The sequence below is a fragment of the Aulostomus chinensis genome, chromosome 2 (genome assembly GCF_037954235.1).
Source record: "Aulostomus chinensis isolate RoL2024-O1b breed Wild chromosome 2, RoL_Achi_v1.0, whole genome shotgun sequence".
NCBI lineage: Eukaryota > Metazoa > Chordata > Actinopteri > Syngnathiformes > Aulostomidae > Aulostomus > Aulostomus chinensis.
The window spans coordinates 4,802,567-4,829,120 of record NC_141321.1 but is presented as its reverse complement, the minus strand read 5'-3'; the positions used below and the strand labels follow the sequence as shown (position 1 = coordinate 4,829,120).

General features: G+C 45.3%; 1 protein-coding gene across 1 annotated transcript; it reads left to right on the top strand.

The window, feature by feature from the left end:
- The first annotated feature begins 379 nt into the window (after positions 1 to 379).
- On the top strand, positions 380 to 14,059 carry LOC147268847 (uncharacterized). The gene is made up of 13 exons (XM_086223466.1): positions 380 to 545; positions 1,024 to 1,226; positions 2,368 to 2,505; positions 3,564 to 3,681; positions 4,515 to 4,695; positions 7,361 to 7,502; positions 7,638 to 7,793; positions 8,758 to 8,813; positions 9,819 to 9,994; positions 10,126 to 10,526; positions 10,974 to 11,070; positions 11,690 to 11,996; positions 12,074 to 14,059. Exons 1-13 carry the CDS (start codon positions 423 to 425, stop codon positions 12,280 to 12,282), a joined length of 2,307 nt encoding a protein of 768 aa, XP_086079592.1. The 5' UTR covers positions 380 to 422; the 3' UTR covers positions 12,283 to 14,059.
- The last annotated feature ends 12,495 nt before the right edge of the window (positions 14,060 to 26,554 follow it).

Genomic DNA, 26,554 nt, shown 5'->3' with positions numbered 1-26,554 from the left:
CCTTGTCAAATCCAGACTTCATTCAGATCCTAACTATTCACGTTTCATTCCATGAGGGCCGGAGTCTTTCAGTGACCCTCCTTCCACAAGCATGTTTTAAATGTTGCCTTCCCTCCAGATATTCACCTCCAGCGCAGTTGGAACACTGTTACAAAATCAGAGACACAGACGTATAATCACCTGCCGCAGAAAAATATCACTCTGGTATTCTCATTTTGCCGTGATGTGCACGCACGCACGCAAACACACACACACACACGCACGCGCACACACACACACACACACACACACACACACAACTAATCTCATTTTTGCTCAGATCTGGTTCGTCCGGTTGGGGTAATTGCAAGTGAGCTGCCTCTCATCTCTCAGATAGAAGCTGCCTAAGCAGGCTTTTGTACTCACACATTGTTTGAGACACCATGGCAGCAGGTGCCTTCCTCCTGCTGCTGTCCTCCGTCCTGGCTACGACCCCCACCAAAGGATTTTATGGCGATAGCGTTAGTTTCCTGCCTGTGCAGGAGATGATGGATGGCACGTATAAGGTACAGTCGTATCACGTATTTACATTTCTCATTATTTTGTGTAGGTTTTCATATTGAAGAACTAGAATAGCAAGATGAGTCACAGGAGTTGAGGACTGCTGAAGTTCTGCCATTAGAAAAAACCTCTTCCCATGGGAACTTTGCCATAATCACGATAATTCTAATCCAGCGCTGAAAATATTTGGTCAGCTTTGCTCACATGAAAGTAACTTTGAGCCTGGTCGCCCGGTGGAGGAGCACCTCTGGTCCTGTGTGTTGTACCTCCCACTGTCCCCTACTTGCTTTTTGAAATGCTTCAAATCCACACAGACGAATCTATACAGTCAACAAATTTCAAAACTTGTTCGACAGAACTCTCGGAATGAGTGTTCAATCTCAGCAGTGGCTCACTGTGTATACATCTGATAGAAGATCAGGTTGTTCCTCATTTTCTTCAACATACTTTCATATACGTGCTATATATCACCACACCGCACAGGTGACCTTCCACCACAGGGAGAACGGCAGGAGCCGGTGTGGCGATCAGTCTTCCTACTCTTGTGAGGACAGTGTGTGCACAAGCCTCGACGAGAAAAGTGTCCAGCAAACAGACCGGGACAGCACAGGAGAGGGCAGGTGGTGCCAGTCCGAGAGCACAACAACGGCCACCGTCTCAACCAACAAAACCTACTTTTCTCTGAGGTAACCCAAGTTACAGCCCCCAAGGCCTCCTCTTGGAGGGGGGTCCCAGGGGAGGAGAGAAGAGAAAACATGACATGACAAAGATTGCAAATAAATAAATGAGCTGGTTTAAGAGACTCAAGTGAGACACCAGAGGAATTCTGGGTATTCTGTCTGTGGGTGGGACCATCTTTCATCGAGCATAGTTTGGAAACAAGATGACAAGTACGTTTTTATAGGGAGGTTTTTAGGAAGGTCATTGGAATGTGTGAAATGTGGTATTGTTAATGAACTGCTGGCCAAACCTAAGAGCAGGAGACGTGATGAACACTGGCAAGAAAAGATGAAGGGAGGGAAAGCAGAGAGAAGTGACGAACCAGCTGACAGTAACTGGCTCTACTTTTTAAACCAATCTGTTTGTGTCACACTATAAAACGTGTATCACTGCAAACCATCCAAAACAGAACAAACAAAGAAACACCTGGTTAGAACAGAGGAGACGAAATGAAAGAGGAGGAATGAATGAATGTAAGAAGGTAAAACATGGTGAAGGAGACTTTAGGGTCAATTGTGGATCCATTCAAGAGAAATTAAGAAAAGAAATTCAGACAAAGAGTGTATGAGTCGTAGCTGTCGTTGAGAACACTTCTGTCTGTCGGGGGGAAGTTGACGTATGCAGACATGACATACACTGGTCCAGCTCCACTCAACATGCCAGTTTTCACTAAGCTAACCAGAGTGGCTCCAGTGTGGGAAGTATCTTCTTCGGCCTCATGCTCCACCAAGTTTGGTGACAATCTGCTTCCCAGTGGTCTGGAATCCTGCTGACAGAGACAAAGCTGGTACTTTCAAAGCAGCTGTGTCAGTGCGGTGCTACTGCAGGGTGGTGGGGGTCCGTCCCCACTGATCCTGGATCTGCTCCACCTTCCTGCTGGTAAAGGAAGGTTCTGGTGGCTGCTGTTGCAGGATGTGCTGCTGATGGAGAATTGTTGGGTGGAGGTTCATTGAAGGAGGGAGGTGCTGGACCTGCTCTACTTGGACAGAGTCAGGACAGAACTTTGGTTGGGGTTTGGTGACACACTAATAAACCTGACCTGACTTGACTTACGGTGACACAAGGCCGTGGGGGTGTGATGAGTAACTGGCTCCTTCTCCTTCTCAGTAACTCAGGCTGCTGCTGGGCGTCTAATGTAGACGGACAAAGTGACTGGACAGCTGAAGCCATGTTGGACCTGGGGACGCGGTCTGACTCTCACACTATCAACAGCTGCCCAGTGACTACAACACTATCGTTGCTAAGGTACACACAGCTCATTAAAACACAAATAAATGTAGAATACACACGACACAGAGGTACAGCACAATCAAGAGCACGAACTCCGCCTTTAAATTGACTCTCTCTCTCTCTCTCTCTCTCTCTCTCTCTCTCTGATTGAAGATAAAACTATTAGTTTTGTTGACAGGGACACTGACATGGAAACACCTTCACATGTTCCTCACAAGTTTCATAATGTGATATTTGCTGTTACTCTCTGAAAATGTTTTGGGACTTAAATGCGAGTACAAATGTTCACGTAGCGCCAGCTCAAAGGTGCCTTTCAGATGAATCACTCACCGTAAGTCTTCATGATGAAATAAAAACTGTGAAAATGTGGTAAAACTGATTAAAAAAAGAATTAAATCAAGCAAATATACGGCAAAAATTATGGCTTGATAACATTTTTTTAAATGTTTTTGAGTTGAGCTCACTGGACTCAGCCACTGACCTCAGCGGCAACGACAACTGTGTGGTCGAGGGTCTGAGGGGCCAAACATGTTCTGTGTACAAAAGCATGTCAGACAAGTCACTCGCAGCTCTAGGATCAGATGTGTTTTCTTTATTCTTGTTTTACAAGTACATTTAGAATCCCATTCCACGTGTTCACATACGACATCCATCAGTGTTGAGGTGGAATTTCAGGATTTATGACATCATGGCCAGTTTACAGCCAGTCAAGGTCCAGGATGCAGCTCAGGGTTGTGTGCACAAAACTGATAATTTACCACAGAAGTTGCACTTTTGTCTGATTCTATATTATTTATGGAAGACAAAGGAAGAGGCATATTCTGAAGAAGGTTATTGGTTTTTTTGTGTGTGTAGAAAACACAGTAGACAAATCTACTTATTACTTACAAACAAATTGAGTCCCTCTGTAAATTCTACTGTTTCCCCAAAACGTGCTGTCCAAATACTCTCAAGAGTATACGTAAAATGGTGGTTTTAAAAAGATTCAGGCCATACTTCGTATTTGAGAAGGTTCAAAGCAATTTAAATATGTTTTCAATTCAGACGTAAATCTGTATCATGTGTTCATACAGAGTGGCCCAGAACTGTTTTACACAGCTACATCTTCTGGCACTCGATCCAGACGGCGATGACGTGAGATGTCGCTTTGCTGCAGATGGCGCTGCTCCGTCCAACTTCATTCTGGATGAGGTGATCATTTCAGCTCTCAGATATGTTTCGAAGGGAGCAACAAAGCCATGAACAGAATTTTTTTTTTTGACTTGAGTTTGTTTTCTACCATATGAATGAAATGGTTTTCCCCTAGAAGGGGGCTGATGTCTCCCTCAGCAATAAGATGAGAGGTCCAGTCATTCAGAGAAGAGCTGCTGATCCTTTGATTCTAATACAGCTTGTTGAGGTGGTTCAGGGATCCAGTCAGGTGCCTCCCTGGGGAGGTGGTCCAGGCACATCTATCTGGGAGGAGGCTGCAGGGTAGACCGTGGTGGAGGGACTATATCTCCATGATGGCCGGGGAACACCTCAGATCCCCCAGTCTGAGCTGGTTGATATGAGTGGGGAAAGGGAAATCTGGGGTTCGCTGCTGGAAGTGCTACCTTTGCAACCCAACCTTAGATAATCAGTTAAAGACAGATGGATAGATGGAGGGAAATCCTTTGGCGTTGCATGATTCTGGGTTAACCTGCGTGACAACAAAGCCTACGAGAATGTGATTGGTCAACACCACCACTCAAATGTAAACAAAGATGCTGCTCAGGCTAACACCACGCCATCAGAGACTGGAGCCTCCTTGCAAATGTCGCATGCTGGATAATGAGTTGACACTACACAACTGCATGTATATACATGTGCAATTATTGTCCTAGTGCGCATCCTTACAGGAGTATCATTGCAGCCTTACTTTCAACAATTATGTCTTATCGTCCTATAAATCCATTGAAGGTAGTTGGTCTAGTGTATTTCTTGCAGTGTCCTTTCTACCTAATAGAGGCACATGAACATGAATCATTTTTGTCTTCATCCAGACTGCTTGCACACTGGCAGCAAATGGCAGTGTCAGCCAGGGGGTCCATGTGCTTGAGCTGATGCTGGAGGACTTTCCCACCCAGAACCTGACTTTGACCTACGCAGATGGGACATCAAAATTTTGGGACGTCTCCAGTGGAATGTCTCTCTGCAGCCTAAAACTGCAGTTCACACTCGAGAGTAGGTGGCACAAACACATCCAACACATTACTCACTCTGTGAAACAGACTTCAGAAGGACAAACCCAGGAGGCTCGTAGTATCGGAAGAATAAAGTTGTGTAGTTGTAGTTTATGTTTGTTTGTAAGATTTAAGTGGGTTTTTTTGAAGAATTTTACAATTTAGAAATTATTATTTGAAATACGATACAGAATGCTGTACATTCAGAATGATTTTCTCAGGATGTAATGTTCTTAAAAGATTGCCTTTACTCCTTTCAAGAGATCATTTGTCTGTCTCCCTTGATGAAGTAAGAAGGACAAACTGACAAAAGAGAATCATTTCTGACAGCGATTCAGAATAAGTTAAGGACCAAAAAGTACTGCAAAGCACTGGTGACAAATAAAGAGATTCAGAAAAAGGTATTTTGTTCTGACAAGTACTCACGTGTAAGTGTCTTGAACGCACAAAAGTGTTTGTTCACCACTGCGTCACTTCTCTGTGACTCCAGAGCTCAGAAAGTGTATTTCATGAATTATTTACGGTCATGTACATTTAGTTTGAATTGTGACTGAAGGCTAAGATTACTTACACTTTCATTTAAACAAGTTACTGAGCAGCAAATCCGGTTGTGCAACAAAAGCAACTGCTACAAAAACAAAACTGCCAAAAAAATTCTGTCTACAACCTCCAGTGTATGGAACATTATATTTCTTGTCTTCTTTATCCAACTGCAGACTGATAAACCCACAATTTTGATTGGATTTGAACTAAGAGCAAACTCACGACAACATCTCCAGTTTGTCCTCAAGAGCGACCAGCTGGCACATGCAATTGAACCAACTCGCTTGCACTCGTTCATGGCGGCACTGCACAATAAATGTAATAGTTTGTGTCCTCCTCCGCTTATCTGGTTGGTCCAGGTAGCGGGGGCAGCCTCAGCAAGGACGCTCAGACTGCCCTCTCCCCAGCCACTTCTACCAGCTTTTCCGGGGGAATCCTGAGGCGTTCCCAGGCCAGCCGAGAGATATAATCCCTCCGGCGTGTCCTTGGTCGGTCCCGAGGCCTCCTCCTGGTCGAACATGCCTGGAAAACCTCCTGAGGGAAGTGTCCATGAGGCATCCTCGCCAGATGCCCAAACCACCTCAACTGAGAGCCCAGCCTCCCTGCGGATGGAACTCATTTCGGCCACTTGTATTCGCAATCTTGTTCTTTCGGTCAATACCCAAAGCTCATGACCACAGGAGAGGGCTGGAACGTAGACTGACTGGTAAATCGAGAGCCACACCTTTTGGCTAACCTCCTTCTTTACCTCAACAAACCGGTTTAGTGCCCGCAATCACTGCAGATGCTACCAAGCCGCCTGTCAATCTCCCGCTCCATCCTAGCCTCACTTGTGAACAAGACTACCAAGATAGTTAAACTCCTCCACCTGAAGCAGGACCTTCCCCCAACCTGGAGTGGACAGGCCATCCTTTTCCGGCTGTGGACCACGGCCTCAGACTAAAGGTGCTGATTCTCATCCTAGCCGCTTTGCATTCGGCTGCGAACTGTCCCAGCAAGAGCTGGAGGTCGTGGCTTGATGGAACTAAGAGGACCACATCATCCGCAAAAAGCAGAGACAACATCCTCCCGCCACCAAACTCAACAGCCTTAACCACCTGACTGTGCCTAGAAATTCTGTCCATAAAAGTTATGAACAGAACCAGTGACAAAGGGCAGCCGTGGCGGAGTCCAACCCTCACCGGGAACAAGTCTGACTTCCTGCTGGCAACGTGAACCAGACTCTCACTCCTCCGGTAGAGAGACTGAATGGTCCTTTGTCAGGGGCAGGGAAGCAACCCTTTCATCCACTGGGGTTAACCCCAACATACAGGCAGAGTCTGGGGGCTATCAAAATGCCCATTCCAGCCCTCCGGTCACCCAGAGCAACTTCAGCGAAGGACAGTGTCCAAACCCTCTCAAGGAACCAGAGCTATGTGTCAAGGTGAGGCCAACTGTATCTAGCCGGTAAAGCTCAACCTCTTCCACCAGCTCCGGCTCCTTCCCCACCAGAGAGGTAACATTCCATGTCCCAAAAGCCAGCTTCCATGTCTGGGGATCAGACAGCCAAGGCTCCTGCCTTGGTCTGCTGCCCAAACCACATTGCTTGTGACCCCTCCTGCAGGTGGTGGGTCCACGGGGGGACAAGTCCATGTAACAATTTAGAGCTGGGCGTGGCTGGACCCCATGGGCTAAGGACTGGCCCTTCGCCTAGGACCAGTCTGCCTTGTGTGACCCTACCAGGAGCAAAATGCTCCCGACAGCATAGCTCCTAGGGTCCTGAGGGCACACAAACCCTCCACCACGATAAGGTTTTGATTCCAGGAGGTTATACATTGGACTCACAAAGACGCGATACATAAAGAAAAAAAATCTGAGCTGAAGATGCCTATTTGTGTGTACTTGAAAGGCAAAATACATTTTTTGTTTAAAGTTTCACTTTAAAAGCATGACCTTTCTTGCCCTTTGGTTCTCAAAGTAGATGTTATTGTCAACATGACTTATCATTTGTCATCAATGGCTTGTTGTACTTCTTTTATTCTGTAGCTTATTCTGAGTCATTCTTGCAAATTGCTGTCACAGTTTGTCCTCCATATTTTCTCAGGCCATCACTGTCTTGATAACTCACTGTGGCTCTGTTACAGTCCTTCCTCCACTGCCAAGCTGTGAAGCTGGTCATGTGCTGCCCATGTTCTTGTCCCAGACGCCCTCACATGGTGATGTTCTTCATGCCACTGTGGGTCAAAAATTTGAGCTCCATGTCCAAGCACAGGCCCACCATGCTAGGTGTTTATTCTCTCGATTTGTTAAACATGACATAACATGATTTACAGAAGACAAAGAGAAATATTACCTTTCAATACATATCAGTCAAGAATAATCACTTCACATTTCTTCATCCCTGCCTCCATTTCCCTGAAGCATACAAGACTTCCAGGTCAGTGGCCCCCAGAACATGACCAAAGAGTTCATGGATGACCACCATGGAGAAGCTGACCTGACCCTGAGCTGGACTCCGCATATCAGTGACCAGTACAGATTTGTCCCAGTCTGCTTCAGTGCAGAGACGAATGAATCGTGAGTGTTGTTATGTGCAGGCAATGTGAAAGCTTTTCCTGCTGTAGCTTTGCTGGCAAGGTGCTGTGTCTTTGAAGGTGCTGGAATCATCAGCGAGGACTAGTAAAGAAACGATGATGGATCTTTTGCTGTTGGACATTCAGTTTCATTCTCCTTTCACACCGATGTTGAAACTTCAAACCTGCAATGCCATTAACAACAACACATCTACAGAAGCCAAGATACCACACTTGAAAAAATGTCATCTCTGCTGAGAACCAGAATTTGTATGCATGTTGCTATCAGGCAAAATCTGTGTGGTGAATTTTCATTGAATTGGGAGATAAAAGATCTCATACTTAAAGGAACAAGAGGTTAACTTTGGAGGCAATCTGAGTCAGGCTGCAGAGCCTGCAGCCTGGTGATGGCTATCGGCAGTATTGTTCAGGAAATGTCAGAGATGACTTTCGATCAGATTCCTTGAGGTCAAATGAAATGTTTGACAGAAGAACTCAAGGGATCATCATGATCATATGATGGATCTGCGATTAAGAAAATCTGTATTCAAGATAGTTGTTGATATCATAGCATAGCATTTTGTTCACTCACTGTCTGTGTGATTTTGTAGCTTTAATGCTGTTTTCTCATGATGAGCTCATTCATCTCATTATTTCAAGCTTTGTTATCTAACATGATAACAGGCAATTCGACTGTTATCATGTTAGATAGTCTGAGAAAAAAATTGAACTTGTCTGGTACCGTCTAACAGTGCCTCATGGATGAGGATGGCATGAACAAAAGCTAGTGTGTTCCCAGCTTCTCTGTAACAGAACATCCAAATTCCCTCTTCGGGTCTTAACAGTGATGTCACTTTTCATCTTACCAAATTCCTTAATGTGTTTGTTGTTGTTTTTTCTGTTGTTGCTGTTCTTCTCTCTGTCACAATTATGCTCTAACACGTTTCATATTTTTAAATTGTTTTCAGCCAATCAGAAATGAGGTGTGTGGTTATCGTGGTGAGCCAAGCAACAGTCACCCAAGGTTTGTTAATCGTCAGTTGTCCCACTTTCAAACATTACAGACTGCAACAATTATGTGACGCTAGTATTTGAACTATTAATGCAGACTGACACACGACAAAGTTTGAGCAGATTATTTGTGGGAAATAGGGTGGAAACCCTGTCAGGAAGGATGACGTGACCGGCGGTGACCGACTGAAGGGAGATTTCCTGGTAGATCTCTCTGAAGGAGGGGATCAACCTTGAGACGAAGCATCTACGTTCTACAGAACAAGATGTTCAAATGCTTGCCACAAGGACTTGATTTTCAATCCTAAGCATTTTCTAAAGCACAAAATACGACTGCTGGATGGGTGTTGGTCACCGAGAGAGCGTTCTTCTTTACCCCACAGAGCACCGTCTTTAAAAACCTTGGAGGGTGGCTTTTCCACTCCAATGACAGGAAATTCCACATTTTTCAACAGCAACTGTTCTTGTAGAAACACAACTGTTTAGTGACTATTTGGTTATAGAACTGCATCCATGACCAATTTAAATAGTAACTGCAACCGTAGTCGTGATCGTTCCCAAACTATAATCAAGTGTGTTGGTGCTCTAACTTTTTCAGACTTTTACAATCATGTTGCCAGATCCTGATGGATCATTACTGCATTGTTATGCACTCGTCATAGCTCATGGAGTGACTGTCAATCCATCAATAGCAGTAACCTTAGATAGGTACCTTCTGGCCCACTGGTAGGTGCAGTTTACCCACCTCAAGTGTAATAACGGCAGTGATGACGAAATGACAACTGCCACTTTACTGAAGTCCACTTAAAGATGGTGACTTCAGCTGCCAAAGGTGTCGTACCCTCCTGTGCTACTTCTTTATCACCTCAGCATGTAGAGAGAGTACCCGTGTCTTTAGCCAGCCATGTGCTCACTAATCCACAAACACTTTGATTTGAGCAAAAAGAAAAAAACTCCAACCCTTCTGGTCCAGCGATCACTCTCCATATGTAACTATGGTATAACTGCCTCCACTCAGGCAAGGCCACGGTTACATGCGCCCCCAACAAGATGATGGTGGCCCTGGAGAAAGCCTCCATGCCCGGCATCGACGAGAACTTCCTCCAGCTGCTGGACCCTTCGTGCTCGCTCACATTCAATGACACTCACATCATGGGCAGCATGTCTTTCAGCACCTGTGGCACAAAGCTGGAGGTGTGGAGAAATACATTTATTTTCATCATTTCTAACTGATGACAGATGATTCTTGTGGAATTGAGGGTGTTTCGCATGACAGTGAGAAGAGCACTGTGGTAACGCATCATTTGTTTGTCTCTTGAATCCAGGATAAAGGCGACTTTATCGTTTTCACCAACGAGATCACCTCCTTTGTGCTGCCCTCTGAAATCATTGTACGGAGAAGGACGGTCAAGGTTGATTTCTCTTGCCAGTTTCCCAAAACTGTCAGCATCTCCAGTTCTTACAATCTCCACAAATCTGATTACATTTTCACGGAGTCCAGCTTTGGCAGCTTTGGCTATGCTTTTGAGATATTCCTTGATAGCAACTTCACAAATAAGGTGAGGGCCAGTGCCTATCCAGTGGAGGTCAAGCTGCTAGAAATGATTTACATGGGCATTCAAGCGGAGTCAGACCTGCCAAACGTGAATCTGTTTGTGGAGTCGTGCCGAGCTACGCCTGATGACAACCCTGAGAACATTATCTACTACGACCTCATCAAGGGCGGGTGAGTCCTGATGCTTCAGACACCTTTGTTCTAAAGCCTCCCTCAACTCACACATGGGGTTTGCTCATTTTTACTTTACCAGCTCAGTTGAATGTTTGAGCTTCACTATGAAGTCTGTGAGTTTTCACATTCTACCGATGAAGGGGGAGGTTCGTCCACGCTGACCGGATCTTAAGACCCTGCAAGCACGATTTACAAGATCACATCGAGACTAGCTTGGAGCCAATCAGGGTTCAGGGTTCAAGGTGTGATGTGCAAACTTGAACTGACAAAAAAACTTTTTAGAGAGGGTCTCTGAGGATAATTCTGGGGTTTGTTTCACATCTTTGTAGCCTAAAAGACTATAAATTACCAGAATGTCAGATGTTAATATTGTCAAGTCAAGTCAGTTTTAGAATGTGTAGCTAACATGCTATTCTTTTTTGTTATCTTTACATTTTTTTTCAGGTGTATGGAGGACGAGACAATCGTGGTTCATGAAAGTGATTCAATGTCATACAACTTTGAGATTCAAGCCTTTAAATTTACTGGAAACTTTGATCAGGTACTGTTGAAAACACTCACTGAACATAAGAATGGAGACTTCTTCCTGATCACATTGCTAGACAGAAGCAGCAGATCCTCTCGCTAACAGATTCTGAATCATGATTACACATTTAGCAAATTACCTTGATAGCATGAAGAAAATTTCAAACTTCTTTAACTTTTTACAGTTGTGAAATACTATCATTAACAGTTTATTCTACTCATCTTTTTAACGTTTCATCTGTCAAGCCATAGATTATTTTCTATGTGGTGAAAGATAAGAGCTGGAGGAGGACTGTACATTCTGAGAATAGCTAGCATACTCCCACTGACTAGTCCAATGCTTTTTACACATTTAAAAAAAAAACATTTCAATTTAGCAGTTTATAGGAGGCTGTATTTTTTCCCGGCATGATTTTAAATTAGTTGATTTGTTATGTTTTTCCCTCATTTGGCACAAGGTTTAGTTTAACTTTGGCTTCTTAACTGTGAGAAGAAAGCAAAGTAGAGGAAAGAAAACTGCGGATAACAGGGTCAAGCATGTCATCACCTCGTAGAATTTTATAATTACTATGAAAAGGCTGTAACAGCATGGACTGAATTTGGATTGCGACTGAAGCTGACCTGTTACCTCACAGGTGTATGTCACCTGCACTGTCATCCTGTGCGAGCTGGGGAACCCCTTTTCCAGATGTGCTCAGGGTTGCCTGAAGGAACCCTTCCGTAGACGCAGGCGAGAGCTGAGCATGGAGACGTACGGCCACCGCATCACCCAGGGCCCTCTACTGATCAGACAGGCGGTTCCCAACGCAGCCGTGGAGAATGAAGCTGAGATGGGAAATGCTGACGTTCTGATTGAAGAAAATGACGTTGTGATTGAAACTGATACTGACATGGTGCGAAATGATGAAGCCCTGGTGGGGAGGGGCGACACGATTGTGGAAGGTTAGCGTCAATCTATCAACCTACATTTTGTCTACACATTTATGCTAAGCTAAGCTGTGTCCATTACTATCTTCCAGTGAGATCCCCGCCGTTTTCCTCAGAGACTCAGTCCAGTGGAGGAGTTGATGAAATCAAGGAGATACTGAGCATCAACATGAGCTTGGTGGTCTTCATCTGTGCCTTCTCAATGTCAGTGGTGTTGTTGGTGATGGTCGTGGTCTACTGCACCTGGAGGAGGAGAGCAGACGACCATAAGCCTCTTCTGGTTCCAGAGTGGGACAGCTAAACTCAACTAACCATAGCTACACACCATTTTATTTAATCTCAAGTTAATCTCTAACAAACTGACAGATCTTTATGACAGGGCCTTGTACTTACCTTGTTGTTCTCTTCTCTCTCTTGGGAGCTTAAGATTGATCTCAGCTGTGGCTCATGGCAATGACTCAGAATACACAAACTTACTCACAGCTCGCCGGTAGAGAGTGAGGCTGTCTGTTTAAGATGGAACCTCCTACTGAATACGTTATCAGATACAAATGACCAGATAGAGGTATGATGAAATGATTGTTGTGTGGAAGTAACTTAATGAAATTGTGTTTGTGTAGTTATCACCCAAAAACTCAAAGAGTGGCTGTCCAGTGAAAACTGAAGTTCAGCTGAGGATGCTGGGGAACAATAGTCTGCAAAGAGGAAGGGAGGAAGAGGAAAAGAAAAGGGAAGAGGAGTGACGAGAAAAAGAGGGGGATCAAAAGAGAGTCCTAGCATATGGCCCTGTCTCCAAGAAAATCATTGAATCATTGGCTTGAAAAGGTCATCTCTCCATCATCTCTTAGAAAATAAAAAGAAGACAAAGCTCTATAGCAACTCAATGTGCTTTTAGTATAAAGACTATAACCAAAACTATAAGAGTTTTCAGTGAAAGCAATGGTGTCTCATATTCTTCGGTATTTTTGTCATCAGCAGATGTGCAGTAATGATTTCTGGGTAGCTTTGTGGAGATGTTGCCCAGTGGGCCTGTCGTTCCCTCCCTGACCGTAAAGTAGTCGAAGACGAGCAACCCAGTTCTCTGTGTTTGAAGATACAAATGTCTCTGTGGCTCCGTCAGTCAGAGCAGATGAACAAACTGAACCTCATTCTGTTGATGAAGGCTCTTTTATCTTCCTCTATGTGAACCCTGTCTCTGGTTTTGATGCTTCGGCTTTTCAGTCTACAAGTGTCCAATCCTTGCTAAGGGTCATATGGCAACATGACTTTTCCGTTCCCTTGTTTCCTGTGTCTATGTTGTGTTAACAGTCAAATTAAAGTTCTACACATTCAAAGAAAAAGCTTAAGCTGTGGATCATTGTGAGCGTATTACAAAAGGAAAAACTGTACATCATGTTCAATGTAGATTTCTAATAATAGGGTGAATTTCTGCCTGCAGCTAAAAGTTCCCCCAACCAGTTCCCCTGCATGCAGCTGAGCGCTATAAACTTGGCATGAGGAAGCAGGTTGCACTCTTAATGGTTTTTCAAAGTTTTTCAATGATGATGTCCACATTTTGCAAACAGATTCCCAGCAGTTGCAATCTTGTTCAACAGTTTGTTAATAAAAAATGTTTTAATATGAATAACAATGCAAAATTATAAATCTTTGTATTCAACTTTACAGGCATTCCGCACATATTGATTTATGGATAACATAGTCCAAACCGTACATTTGATGAAGAATTCCAGCTGTGTTTCTATCGATGATCCGAAGCTTTCACTGACGGAGTTTACACAAATTAAACTGCAAAGTGAGAGATGAGCTGTGTGTGTGTGTGTGTGTGTGTGTGTGTGTGTGTGTGCGGGTGCGTGTGCGTGTGTTTACTTATTTTTCTTCTGCCAAATTGTATGGTAGATGACCAGGTTGGTGTCTTGCATGGGAGCCTTTGTACAAATGTGTCTGTCAATGGGTGAATGATTTCATCAAGGTACCAAGGAAGGGTTCAGGGTTCCATTGAGGCCCCGTCCACTTTTAGTTATGGATGTCCAGTTTGTGATTCTTGAGTTTGTATTATCGACTGTTTAGTAATAAAGTTCTCCCCTGGTGGTGTTTCTTTGTTTTCCTTCCTATCTTTGTTGTTAGTGTTTCCTGTGTTTTCGTTGTTTGGTTTTGACGAGTCTCAACAGCTCCTGTTTTATTTTGTAAAGACTTCCTTCCCATGTCGTCATCTTTACTTTCCCCCTCTAAACCTCCACCTGTCTCCTAGACCCCATCCCAACTAAGCTGCTCAAAGACTCTCTACCCTCGTTAGCCCCTCCCTCTTAGATATGATCAATGTGGCGCTGGTATCTGGTCCTCATATGTCTGGTCCGTCCCTCAGTCCTTTAAAGTAGCACGAATTAAACCCTCCTCAAAAACAAGCCTGGATCCAGAAGTTCTACCAACTACAGACCAACATCACATCTTCCTTTTCTCTCCAAGGTTCTGGAGAAAGCAGTGGCTAAACAGCTCTGTGACTTCTCCACAGCAACAGCTGATTGGAGGATTCAGTCAGGTTCCAGGTTCATCCTAGCACAGAAACAGAACTAGTCAAAGTTACCAGTGACCTCCTACTGGTACCAGATGAGGGACTGGTCTCTGTGCTGGTCTGATTAGATCTCAGTGCAGCTTTGATACCATTGACCACCATATCCTTTTACAGAGACTGGAACCTGTCACTGGTATTAAAGGAACCACACTAAACTGGTTCAGGTCATATTTACTAGGTCATCTCAGTTGGTACTAGTTAATGATGGTTCCTCTGAGACCACTACAGTCAGTTCTGGTGTTCCAAAAGGGTCTGTGCTTGGACCAGTCCTCTTCACCCTGTACCTGCTTCCTCTAGGTCACATGATCAGGAAACGCTCCATTAATGTTCTCTGCTATGCAGACGACACACAGCTGAACTCATCAATGATCCACATGGAACAAACCAGCTGACTGAACTGGAGGCCTGTCTGAAGGACAGGAAACATGGAGGACCATCATTTCCTTTATTAAACTCTGATCAACTGAAGTTCTTGTGCTGGGCCCAAACACGTGAGGACCACCTGATCTGATGAGACAGGTACCCTGGATGGCACCACCCTGGCCCCCAGCACCACCGTAGGAACCGAGCAGTTCTCTTTGACCAGGACCCTTTAACTCCCACATTCAACAAATCTCCAGGACGCCTTCTTCCATCTACGTAACATCGCTAAGATCAGACACATCCTGGCTCAAGAAGATGCAGAAAAACTAGTCCCTGTTTTTGTCACTTCCAGGCTGGATTACTGCACCTCCCTCCTACCAGGCTGGACTAATAAGTCCAGTCAGGCTGCTCCACATTCGGCTGTGAACTGCCCCAGCAAGAGCTGGAGGTCGTGATTTGATGGAGCTAAGAGAACCACATCATCCGCAAAAAACAAAGATGACATCCTCCTGCCACCAAACTCAACACCCTCTGACACCCAGCTGTGCCTCAAAATTCTGTCAATAAAAGTTATGAACAGAACCAGTGACAAAGGGCAGCCTTGAGTCCAACCCTCAATGGGACCAAGTCAGACTTACTGCCGGCAATGCAAACCAACACGAAGATCATCTTGACAGGTTCTTCCTCCAGGCATCCCAGCAAACCCTCAATACTCATGTCGGCCTCCCATGTTTGCGTGGTATCTTCCCCTGCCACCTGATCCAACTCACCACCAGATGGTGATCCATTGACAGCTCTGCTCCTCTCTTCATTCGAGTGTCCAGAAGATTTGGCCGCAGATATGGTGATTGAAGTCCCCCAGTAGGACAATGGAGTCCCCAGTCAGGGTGCCATCCAGCAACCTTCCCAGGGCCTCCAGAAAGGGTTTCCTTACCCAAAGGCGCAAGGAAGCAACCCTTTCATCCGGTGGAGTAAACCCTACTGTACAGGCTGAGAGTCTGGGAGCTATCAAAAAGCGCACCCTCGCCCTCTGCCCCCCACATGAGGAAACTCCAGCAAAAGAGAGAGTCCAGCCCCTCTCAAGGACTTGGGCTCCAGAACTGGAGCTATGTATCAAGATGAGGCTGACTATATTGAGCTGGTAATGCTCAACCTCTCCTACCAGCTCCGTCTCCTTCCCCATTGGAGAGGTGACATTCCATGTCCCAAAAGCCAGCTTCCATGACTGAGGATCATGTCTGCTGCCCGATCCACATTGCACCATACCCTTCTGGTTCCTCTTGCGGGTGGTGGGCCCCCAGGGGGAAGAGTTCATTTAACTTTTTTGGGCTGGGCCCGGCAAGACCTCATGGGCGAAGGTGCGGCCACCAGGTGCTCGCCTAAGGGCCCCTACCCTGGGCCTGGCTCCAGAGCAGGGCCCCGGTAACCCTCTGGGCTGGATTCACGTTCTCTTTGTTTTTGCTTTTTTCATGATGGTTCTTTTTAAACTGTTTCTTTGTCTGGCCCTTCGCCTTGAACCAGACTGCCTTGGGTGACGCTACCAGGGGTAAAATGCCCCAGACAGCATAGGTCCTAGGGTCCTTAGGTCACTTAAACTTCTCCACCATGATAAGGTGACAGTCCCAGGAGGAGTCCCTAGGTAGCGTGTATGAAATTATAAACTATATAGGGAATGACTGAATGAAAATTCAGACACAGCGCTAGAATGTTCTGAATGTAATTGTGTCAATGTCATGCCCCACCTCTGTTAAGTGTTGAATTGTTTCCCCTCATGTTTCATGTCTTGTCTTGTCTGTTTTATTTTGTGATCTCACCCCTGTCTCTGTTTCAGGTTCCTGTCTGCCCTGCCCCCTCCCCGTCTGTGTGCACCAGGGGCCTCATGTATCAATACTTGCGTGGATCTCATACTAAAAACTTGCGGTCGCAAGAATAGAGAGAGTTGCGTACGCAAAAAAAAATCCAGATGCATCAATATGTGCGAATGCCAGAATCCACGCACGTTTCCTTGATACATCCCAATCAGCGTGGAATTGAGCGCAGATGTCGGAGCGACCGGGCTCGCCCCCGTTACGCCCACCTATAAATACGCAAATTCATTTAAATAGGGTCTCCAATGTCGGCGATCGCAAAATAATGTCAAAGAAAAAGAGATTCCTGGTAACAAACCTCGTTGATACATGAGGGCCCTGGTCCCTGATTGTGTTTCACACCTGTGGCTCATCACTCCCCGTTAGTCCTGTGTTATTGATGTTATTGAACCTTGCTCATTTTTTGACTTCGCCTTTTGCTTCTCATTTTTTGATACCTCTGCCTTCGTTGAGTACCTACCCGTGTATCGACCTCTGCCTGTCAATAAATCCTGCTTGCCTGATTCCACCGATCTGTGTCCTGCAATTGAGTCCTGTTTATCCTGTGCTACGTTCACGACAGTCAAGAGATGAGACGGATATTCATTTGATGTTGCGAGTGTGTCTGGCAAATTTTGTCATTAACTTCCCTAAGATTACAAATGTACAAAAGCTTGATAACTAGATGTGCTGATGACAATATTTATGTAGTGAGCTATTTCAGTGATGGGGAATGTTTTCAAACACAGCTGTCTGTTTCTTGCTTTTTTGGAGTCTCACCTGGGACTTGTCAGCTCATCTGTCCTCATATGTCACAGCTCTGCTCCCAGTGGTTCTCAGCTCCTTCCTGCCCTTGTGTTCCCCTCCTGTTGCATCATTAGTAGAGTCTGTATTTAGGTTCAGTTTCCTGTGTTAGTCTTTGTTAGATCCTTATGCCTCCATGTCTTAACCTGTTAAGGGTCACGAGGGGGTGCTGGAGCCTATCCCAGCGGCTTTCGGGCAAGAGGTGAGTTCACCCTGGACACATCACCAGTCCATCACAGGACCAACACATAGAGACAGACAACTGTTCACACTCAAAGTGATACCAATGGTCAATTTAGAGTATCAATCAGCCACGTCCCCTCTTGATGTCTTTGGACGGTGGGAGGAAGCTGGAGTACCCGAGAGAACCCACGCAGGCACAGGGAGAACATGCAGACTCCCAGCCACGCCTACGGTCAATTTAGAGTCTGGATTAACCTGGTCCCCTCTTGATGTCTTTGGACTGTGGAGGAAGCTGGAGTACCAGAGAGAACCCAGCAGGAACAGGGAGAACATGGAGACTCCACCCAGAAAGACCCCGTGCCCGAGCCGGGACTCGAACCCAGAACCTTCTTGCCGTGGGGGGACAGCGCTGACCACTGCACCACCGTGCTGCCTGATAGTTTATTTTTGGTTCACACATCCTCAAGTTCTCTTCATACTGCCTCTTTGCCATTTGTCTGCATCAGGGCCCACCTGCCTCTTTCCACGACCATGACAGAGGGAGTGTTAATTCGGACCTCAGAGGTACCAAAGGAGTTCAAAAACGCCTCTAGTTGATGTTAAAGCCTCAAAAACATATTTGACTCGACTCCTCGTGCAGCACCACCACCAATTTGCTTCAGAGCCTAAGGGACTAATAAACATGAAGCTGACATGATGTTGAAAAAACTTCTGTGGGGTGATTTATGATTTTAATTATTCTTAAAGAGGGAAACTACAAATAATTGAAAATTCAGAAAAATATTTTTTACAGACACAGAAATACAACCATTGCTCTTAATTATGAACCATATACGGCACAAGAAGGATTGAAGTGGCTTGTCTATTAGTTTGGATGCATGCAGGTGTAAAGTAACTGTTCCAGAGGAAACCTCAGGTCTATCTTGCCACTTCTGTCAGAGGTGGTTTTATATCAGTGATGACACAGACACGTGTCACTATGTGTCATCCAAAGTGGAATGGAAGTGCAGCTACACCCTCGTGTATGGACATTGGCCAATACCGGTTGAGCCACTGCTCAAAATGTTCTAGACTATTCATTTCCACTTTATTTGCATATGCATTTATTATGATTATGAGAAAAGTTTCCTGCATCACAGCAGGAACATCATATTTATCTTGGGTGCATGAGCCACACACGTCATCAAGCACTCGTCTTTCTTTTCATCACTATTTTATGACTTCATCTTCAAAAATAACATCCTGATGTCCTACAACCACCTTCATCTCATTAGAGCTGCCGAATGTTTCTTTGTCTTACTTGTCTTGCTCTTCCACATATTTTTGCTTTCCACCCCAATTATCTGTCAGCAGCTGATGACAGGCTGGAGGAGAAAAAGTGGTCATAAAATCAGACAGACAGCTTACAGATCTCTGCATGCTAACTGTAAATGTCAAACTATTCTTGCAGCTTTTGAAAAAGTTTTACAATTTGTGCACAGTGGAGCAGTCATTAGCACTGTGGCCCCCCAGCAAAAACGTTACGGGTTCGAGCCCTGGCTGCAGCCCGGGGTCTTTCTGGGTGAGTCTCCATGTTCTCTCTGTTCCTGCTGGGTTCTCTCTGGTACTCCAGCTTCCTCCACAGTCCAAAGACATCAAGAGGGACCAGGTTAATCCAGACTCTAAATTGACCGTAGGCGTGGCTGGGAGAGCCAATGGTTGTCTGTCTCTATGTGTTGGCCCTGCCATGGACTGGTGACCTGTCCAGGGGGAAGGCTGCTGGGATAGGCTCCACCCCCCCCCCCCACCACCCTGAACAGGAGAAGAGGGAGAACATGGAGGGAGGGATGAATGGATGGATGATGGATGATGGATGGAACCTTTATTCTAAATGTTTCAGTGAGTGTTTTGTATTTTTTTGATCAGATCTCACTTTTTAACAGCAGACATTTATAAATTTGATAAAAGTTAGCTAATAAATTACTGTTCTTCTGTGTGACTTCTGCCTGTCAACATCTGACTCAACAGCCAGGTAATCAGTTGAACCCAATATCAGGATCATTTTTACCTCCCATTAACCACCATCTGAAGTCACATGTTTTTTTGTGTGTGACGAACCATTGTCCATACATGGCTTGCTTTAAAAAGACAGGAAACACATGATCATTATTTTATTCATCTTCACTACATCCTGATAATATCTTAAGTGGAGTTTTGCAGCTTGTCCAAGAGTTATGACTTAAAACTTCAGCTTCATTTGTTGGAGAGCTACAATGTTAAAAATGTTTGTTCCTCCTCACCGTTGACAAATCTGACAGGCATGTGATGGAGAAGAATTCCACAGAGAGTACAGACCATCTCAGACTTTGAATAAGATAAATGTGAAAGTCGTCCACCAGCAAGTGTCACAGCTGCACCCCGTGACATCAGCGAGCTGCAGCCGCAGTGACAGTTCTTAATCAAAACTTGTCCCGCAAATGTGGCTGACAGCAGCTGTCATTTTAATTAAATTCCATTTAAATTGCAGACGAGTCATGAAATGAGCAAAGAAACAGTGGAGGTAGGAATTCACTAATGGAGCACAAATTTTACATGAATCACTCCTTAAAATCTCAAGCTTCAATCTCCTATCTGCTGCTGGACCGTCTGACCCCTTCCACAAATCCAGCTACTCTGGTCAAGTTTCCTCTCATTCTCTGACCCCTCTAATCACTACTATTGTTCTTTCCTCTTTCATCTTTGGTGTTGTTCCATCATGTCTCAAATCAGCAGCAGTTTCCCCTACACTTACAACCCTATAAGAAACCTGGTGCAGACCCCAATAACTGAAACAACATCTCCATCTCCAATCGCCCTTCTATCTAAAATCTTAGAAAAAAACAACAGCTGCATGTCCTTTTCATGCTAGCCTCTGAAATATTTCGAAGAACAGCTCCAGTCTGGTGTTCACCCACGACATAGCACTGAAACAACACCCATCGCAGACACAGCTGCTGACTCTGGACTGCTTGCCATCCTCATCCTCCACAACTTGAGTGCAGCCTTTGACACAATCTCCTACGCTGTCATTCACACATGCATCCCCTTAGAGGAGAACATCCCCTCTTGGCTAATTTATGTTTAATAGTTAACACCATCAGTGGCAGTTCTAGACTGAATTACTCCCCGGGCAAGAGACCCTCCCAGCCGAGAGCCTCCCCAGCAAAAAAAAATTCCCACAAAATTTAAATTTAACAAAACTAGCTGACTCGCTGACGATAGCCTGCATACCTGACAGAGCTCCTAGTCCCCTATGACCCAGCTAGAACCCTTTACTCCCAGGATGCAGGGTTCCTGCTGGTTCCTAGAGTTCTAACAGTAGAATGGAGCCAGAGCCTTCAGCTATCAGTCTCCTTCATCCCTGACAGAGCTCCTAGTCCCCTATGATCCAGCTAGAACCCTTCACTCCCAGGATGCAGGGTTCCTGCTGGTTCCTAGAGTTCTAACAGTAGAATGGAGCCAGAGCCTTCAGCTATCAGTCTCCTTCATCCCTGACAGAGCTCCTAGTCCCCTATGATCCAGCTAGAACCCTTCACTCCCAGGATGCAGGGTTCCTGCTGGTTCCTAGAGTTCTAACAGTAGAATGGAGCCAGAGCCTTCAGCTATCAGGCTCCCCTCCTGTGGAACCGTCTCCCAGTTTCAGTCCAGGACCCAGACCCCCTCTCTAGGTTTAAGAGCAGACTTAAGACCTCCTTGTTGATCAGGCTTATAGTCAGGACTACTTAGGCTGGCCCTTAGACCTGCTGCTATAGGCTCAGACTGCTGGGATCTCCCATGATGCACTGGGCTTCTCTCTCCTCCTCCTGTCCTCAGACGTGTTACTGACTCCTCTTCTTCTCCCCTCATCCCAGATCCCCGGTGCTTCTGGAGGAGGCTCCAGACCTGAAGAGGCTCCAGCTGCCACCCGTAGCTCCACCTGCTCACGTCCCCGTCTGTCCATCGGTCTCTCCTCCTTTCTCTCTCTCTTTATCGCTGTCCCTCTCTTTCCTTCTGCATATCTGTCTTCCTCCATGATCTGTCTTTGTCTCTGCCCCGCTCTCCTGCTCTCTTTCCCCCCAACCGGTCAAAGCAGAAGGCCGTCCCCACTGATCCTGGATCTGCTCGACATTCCTGCCCGTTAAAAGGAAGGTCTTCATTGCCGCTGTTGCAGGATGTGCTGCTGATGGAGAATTGTTGGTGTAAATTCATTGAAGGAGTGAGGTACTGGACCTGCTCTGATCCCCAGGCATGGAAGATGGTTTTTGGGACATGGAACATTACCTCTCTGGCGGGGTAGGAGCCGGAGCTGGTGAAAGAGGTTGAGCGTTATTGGCTAGATATAGTCGGCCTGCACCTTGACACATAGCTCTGGGTCCGAAACCCAAGTGCTTGAGAGGGGTTGGACTCTCCTTTGCTGGAGTTGCTCCAGGTGAGAGGCGATGATGGTCCTTAGCCAGAAAATGGTGGCCTGCCCACTCCAGGTTGGAGGGGAGGTCCTGCCTCAGGTGGAGGAGTTTAAGTATCATGGGATCCTAGTAAGACACAGCCCTAACCCTTCACCAGTAAGGGTAGGATAGAGCAGGAGATTGCAGAGATAAGCAGAGGAGGAAGATGGTGACAAAATACAATGAACTACAAATGAATATGCACAACGCTTTTGGATACATATGCTATTACTTGAAATTCATTTTATGAAGTTAATTATGCAGTCTCATCAGTTCACAACCTGACTGTCAGTGTCATCTCTAGAATATTATTAATTAATTAATATTTTCCTTCAAGTTTGCCTTTTATAAACCAAGTTTGCCGTTGCTGTGCTTGAAAGTAATGAGGCCCCTGGAGGTTTAGTAGGGGGGGTCCTTTCTTTTTTTGTTTTTTCCTTGATTGGTCTACTGTGTATAAGAAAAGTGCATTACTCACTCAAGATGTTATGATGCGATCAATGCATATCTTCAGTCAATTTCAGTAATCCCACGGAAATAAAAAGAAGATTAAAAAAATATTAAGATGATTTCCAGCTCTCAGGGTTCTGGGGTCCTGCATGTCGTGAAGCTGGCATCCCTACTGACCATTTAGACTCATCGTCCAGTATAATTCTGTGTTCTACCATATGCTCACTTATCCACAAGCTCTCCATCTCAAAGTTGAGCAGTAAAAGTGCAGCAGAACGTATCATACGAGCGTCGACTGCTGTTACAGCAATGGGAAACACTGAGATACTGAGAGAAGGACCGTTGGTGGCTATTGTCTCCAAGCACTGCCAAAGCAGAAAAGCCATTTGTTATTTTTGTGACGCAAAGTGATGAGGCCGTGAATGAATGAGTTAATTATTTTTATTTCTATGTCGTGCCACAACGTAGCCTGTCCCACGAAGAATTCCATGACACTGATACAACAAAGATATATCATGAACAGCTTCCAAAAACATATATAGAACATTTCAATAGTGCAGCTTTAGCTGACCTTAAAACTTAGCTACAGAGCTACAAAAATCTTTTTTTTTCAATCTTCATTTATAGAAGGACCTGCTAGTAACTTGTCCTCCTTACCAGTCCTCACACATCAATGATGTACTGCTCAGACATCTGTAGTTACATCCATAAAAACATCACATCACAACGGATTCAGTTTTACAAACGAACCAAATCAAGGTAAATAATGACCCTGCTGTCATGCGTAGTTGTCTAGTGAGAAGATAACACACAAAACAATGACAAATCATTAACGGAGACTTAAAACAAACACAGCATACATAAAGAACGTTGAGCTCTTCTCATGGCTGTTCTCTCTTCTTAACATTCTGTTTGTTGCTCTGTTCTTCCTCTCATGCCATTAATGTTACTGAACTTCTCAAACGAACCATGATGTCACTCTTAATGCCAGCTGATGTGTCACGATCCCTGTCTCGTGTTTCCTGTTTTATTTTGTAGTCATGTCCTGTCTTCCTGACCTCCCTCCTGTCATTACCTCATGTGTCTCACCTGGGTGATTGCACCACCTGTGTCTTGTTTCCCCTCTTGTATTTAACCTGTGTGTCTCCTTAGTTCCTGGTTGGGTCATTGTCTTCATTTGTCGTTTTTTGGTGTCATCATTTGTCGTCATTTGCAGTTGTCGCCTCAAGTTGTCAAGTCGCCTCAAGTTGTCAAGTCGCCTCAAGTTGTCAGGTCGCCTCAAGTTGTCAGGTCGCCTCAAGTTGTCCAGTCGCCAAGTTGCCTCAAGTTGTCAGGTCGTCTCAAGTTTCCAGTCTCCCGTCATCCGTCACCAGCCTCTAGCCTCCAGCTCTCCCCGTCTCTAGCCTCCTGCCTCAGGTCAAGCCTCCAGCTCTCCCCGTCTCTAGCCTCCGGCCTCAGGTCAAGCCTCCAGCTCTCCCCGTCTCTAGCCTCCGGCCTCAGGTCAAGCCTCCGGCCTCAGGTCAAGCCTCCGGCCTCAGGTCAAGCCTCCGGCCTCAGGTCAAGCCTCGTCTCAAGCCTCCGGCCTCCCTAATAAACCTCTTTTGCACCATCCCTACTGTCTGCACTTGGGTCTCAATCATCATCCCACAAACCCCGTACGTGACATGATGTTTGATATTATTGGAAAAACAGGTATTTAGGAAGCAACCTAGACGACTGACGAATTCAATGGGGGGTGTGAGTGTATAGTCGTTGAGGCATTCAGACCTCTGAGATTTGTTTTCTATAATCCATGTTAGGCTTTTAACTTCAGCAGAGTTTGATGAAATATGAGAAGGAGATTTAGGAGAAGTTTGGTGTGGGGACTTCCCAGTCCCCAGTAGTTTATGGGGCAGTGACCAAAAGAGATTATTACAGATTAGGGTGACCAACGGTGGTCCTGGTGCTGGTTTGATCCTCACTTCCCCTCGTGACCTTGTCGAAAGTGTCCTCGACTAAGATACTGAACCCATAATTGCTCCTGATGATTAGTGTATATGCATATGTGCAATAATCTGGCTGTTTAATCAGTCTAGAAACACCTCGCAAATACGTGGCACCTGTTTTCTCAGCAAAGGCGAGGTCCTCTGATACGCAATGAGATTGACATACTTGTAAATGAGATTACAGAGCGCTTTGAGCTGAATTCTCTGCATGAATTCCATCATCCATCTAAAATGAAGGCAACCTTCAAAGTGTCTTCTTTGATTAATCTGAGATTAGTCAAAGAAGACACTTTGAAGTTTGCCTTTCTCTTCCAGTACAAGAGGCCAGTTTCTTTTCAATTGATGCTAACATGGCCACATCTGGGTGCCGTGGCTCGGAGGTAGAGTGGTCTAGCAACCGAAGGGCTGCTGGTTTGATCCTCACTTCCCCTGGTTACCATGTTGAAGTGTCCTCAACCACAATACTGAAACCATAATTGCTCCTGATCAGTTGGTTGGTGCCTTGCATGGCAGCCTTCACCATCAGTGTGTGGTGGTATATGTGTGTGTGTGTGTGTGGGTGAATGAGATCCTACTTACATCCCAGAAATCAAAATTCACATTTCCTGGAACCTTTCATTTGGCAGCACCTTCTTACTGATAGCGTCTTCTCTCGGAGGAACAAAGAGCATTTATTTCTTTGTATGTTTATCTCAATAAGAACACTTGAGAAAACAACCTCTGCAATCCTGGAACCTTAAACAGAATTTTACCACATTGTGTGGGGTGATTGAGTGTTTGATGTTTTCATCTATCATTTCAGATCAGGATTGTTTTCCATGCCCGTGTGGACGCTCCTTCAAAACTTGTGATATCTGAAGCTTTTTGTTTTGAGATCAAACTGCACATTCCCTCTTTTGTCACAAGTCCAAGACACACCTATGCAATAATCTGGCTGTTTTATCAGTTTAGAAACACCTTGCAAATACATGGCACCTGTTTCCTTAGCAAAGGTGAGGTCCTCACTGACACGCAATGAGATTGACATACTCGTAAACAAGATTACTGAGCACTTTCAGCTGAATTCTCTGCATGAATTCCATCGTCCATCTATTTATCATCAACTGCTAAGCCAGTTTTCTGGGTTGCAGGGGGGCTGGAGCCTATCCCATGTTATCATTATTTTTATTGTTTGTATTGATTGTATAGTTTAGCTAGTTGATCAGAGCTTCACAGCACTGTAATCTTGTCCCACATCCCACAATTTGAGACAATGTCTCAGCCTTTGATTGATCCCCATCCTGTAATCAAAACAAAACAAACAAGCAACAACACTAATTTGTGGTCTAGGCACATGCTTTTCTAAAAAGATAGGTTTTAAACCTTTTTTAAAAGAATCCACAGTCTGGGGTGCCCTAAGGTGGTCAAGGAGAGCAGACTGGGAGCAGCTGTACAGAAGGTGTGGTTGCCCTTAGTTTGGACCCTTGTCCTCCGAGGCTGGAAGAGGTTGGCCTGTCCAGAGCGTAGATGGCATGAGGAGGATTGGGGGATGAGGAGTTCTTTGAGGTATGGGGGGCAGTACCATGCAGGCACTGGTGGGTCAGCAGGGAAATTTTGAATTCAATCCTGTGCTGAACAGGAAGACAGTGGAGGGACTTGAGGATGGGTGTAATGTGGTTGCATTTTTGCACCCTCATCAGGATCCTGGCAGTACCGTTCTGAATACGCTGCAACTGCTGGATGTTCTTGCTGGGGATCCTGATGCGGAGTACATTGCAGTAGTCCAGCCTGGAGGAGACAAAGGCATGGATGGACAAGCTTTTTGGCATAGGAGAGAGTGAGTGTAGGGCAGACTTTTGCGATGTTCCTGAGGTGAAAGAAGGAAGTCTTGCAGTGGTGCTTGATGTGGACCTCAAATGTGATGCCGGTGATAGTGATGACCAGGTCTGGTGTG